This window comes from Branchiostoma floridae, chromosome 14 (assembly GCF_000003815.2).
Source record: "Branchiostoma floridae strain S238N-H82 chromosome 14, Bfl_VNyyK, whole genome shotgun sequence".
Lineage (NCBI taxonomy): Eukaryota > Metazoa > Chordata > Leptocardii > Amphioxiformes > Branchiostomatidae > Branchiostoma > Branchiostoma floridae.
In genome coordinates, this window is record NC_049992.1 from 361256 (window position 1) to 363077 (window position 1822).

The 1822-nt window shown below is 45.7% G+C and overlaps 1 protein-coding gene across 1 annotated transcript in view; it reads left to right on the forward strand.

Annotated features, from left to right (window-relative positions):
* The first annotated feature begins 1445 nt into the window (after positions 1 to 1445).
* Positions 1446 to 1822, forward strand: part of LOC118430790 (protein brambleberry-like) — a 19332-nt gene continuing 18955 nt past the window's right edge. The window contains exon 1 of the mRNA XM_035841812.1: positions 1446 to 1775. Within this exon, the coding sequence (XP_035697705.1) occupies positions 1548 to 1775 (228 nt within the window). The 5' untranslated portion in view covers positions 1446 to 1547. The remainder of the gene's footprint in view (positions 1776 to 1822) is intronic.

The window sequence follows — 1822 nt, forward strand, 5'->3', positions numbered from 1 at the left end:
TAGTATAGTATGTAACATAAATCTGCCAGGTTCATATATCCGCCACTTTGAAAACCAGTGGGTTTTAACTTTAGATGAACAACAATGGCGGGTCAATTGACGATTTGAAAATAGTGGGGACAAGTCACAAAAAATGTCGGCACGGGCAGCGCAGGGAGTTTCAGACCAGAACAACTCCCTGGCACACTTAAGGTAAGGCTGCTAGGAAGTGAGGGACATGCAGAGTTCTGAGGATTAGTGCAGCAGCACGGTTACTCAGTGATTTGTTCACTTGCCTCGATGGATTAAGCTGTCACTGGTTGTCACCCCTGGAACTGTGTGTACTTTAACAGAATTTCTCCCTGAAACTGTTTACATGTTACGTGATTCAGTTTATAGCACTTTGTTTTGTTTTGGAATGTGAACATGGCAGGAAGTGTACTAGCCTGCATAACATACCCCAACCTCAAAAATATCTTTTGTGTTGGGGTCTGGCAGGATGGCTGTAGAAAGGTTCTCGAAGGCCCTTGATCAGGGGGAGGAGTACATAGGATTGATGACCACTCACACCACAGGTAGCCAGCTACAACACACCACAGTTGGTCAGCAGGCTATCACAGTAGTCTTTAACCAATCATGGTAGGGGTGTATGACCTCCTGCTGATCCTACTGCTGTTCTATTGGTGGTGTTTTTTGCCCACTATAAGGTGCAAAATTGAGAAGAGTTCCTATCCCATCCGGCCAGACCCCAGCACGATAGATACTTGAGATCGGGCTGGGGTTTGGTAACCAGGCTAGAAGTGTACCTACTCTGAGCCACATTGATGTCTTGGTGAGTAGTTGACGATGCCATCAGGACTGGTCTTGTGTTGGCTGAAAAGAGATAAGAAACAAACAGTTCTGTTTAATGTTAACGTTGTAAGTTTTGAATAAATCATATGCTATGAACTACTAACTCCAGAATGATTAACTAATGCATCAAGGGCCACCATTAAGCTTTTATCCTCTCAGCCTCTTCCTTCCGGCTTGAAAACTTTTTTCTGTCTTTGGCCTTTTCTTTTGCCTTTCTTCTCTGCCCTCCTTTCTTTCCCTAGAACATATGTCCATCGTTCCTTATGCCCCCCTCCCCACTCTCACCTCCCTCGCTCCTAGCTTCCCTCCCCTAGTTTCCCGCCATTTTCCCTCTTTCCTTTCCCTCTTTCCTTTCTCTCAGACGCAAACATAAACTCTACCTGTTTGGAAGAAACTGTGAAAAGCATTTCCAAATCGTCTAATATCAGTAAAATATGATATTTATCAGGAAATATCAAAACAGAAACCTGCAGACGACGTTTCATCAACTCTGACCTTTGCTGACCCCAAAATTGCTGCTATAGCGCATGCGTGATTAAACTACACTTGTAGCCAATCAGCTTCCGGAAATGTAGTACTTCCACCAATCAAAAGCCAGGTTGTAAATTTGGCGCCAAATTTTCACGCTGCTCTTTTGAGTCTCAACGCGCGCAGGCCTGGGTAGAATTTTGAAGCTGCGATTTGAGTTGCGAATTCTGTTCGTATATTTCGCAAAAATGACGCCATTGAAGCTTTATACGTCACTGTGTATCTTTGGGATGATTTTGAGCTCTTGTTCCGCCTTCTTTTGGCCGTTTTCGAGCCCTAAACCCAACGAAGACGACCAGAGAACGCCCGGCGCTGTGCCTGCCCAGGTCCCGTTCGAGATGGCGACGTCTGACGAGCGGTTCCTCGCGCAGGCTAAACAGTTCGAGCTGTCACCGCTGGATGGCTGCAACAACAGGGTAACTCAAACTGTTTAGCCTGCGCGAGGAACCGCTCGTTTTGTATA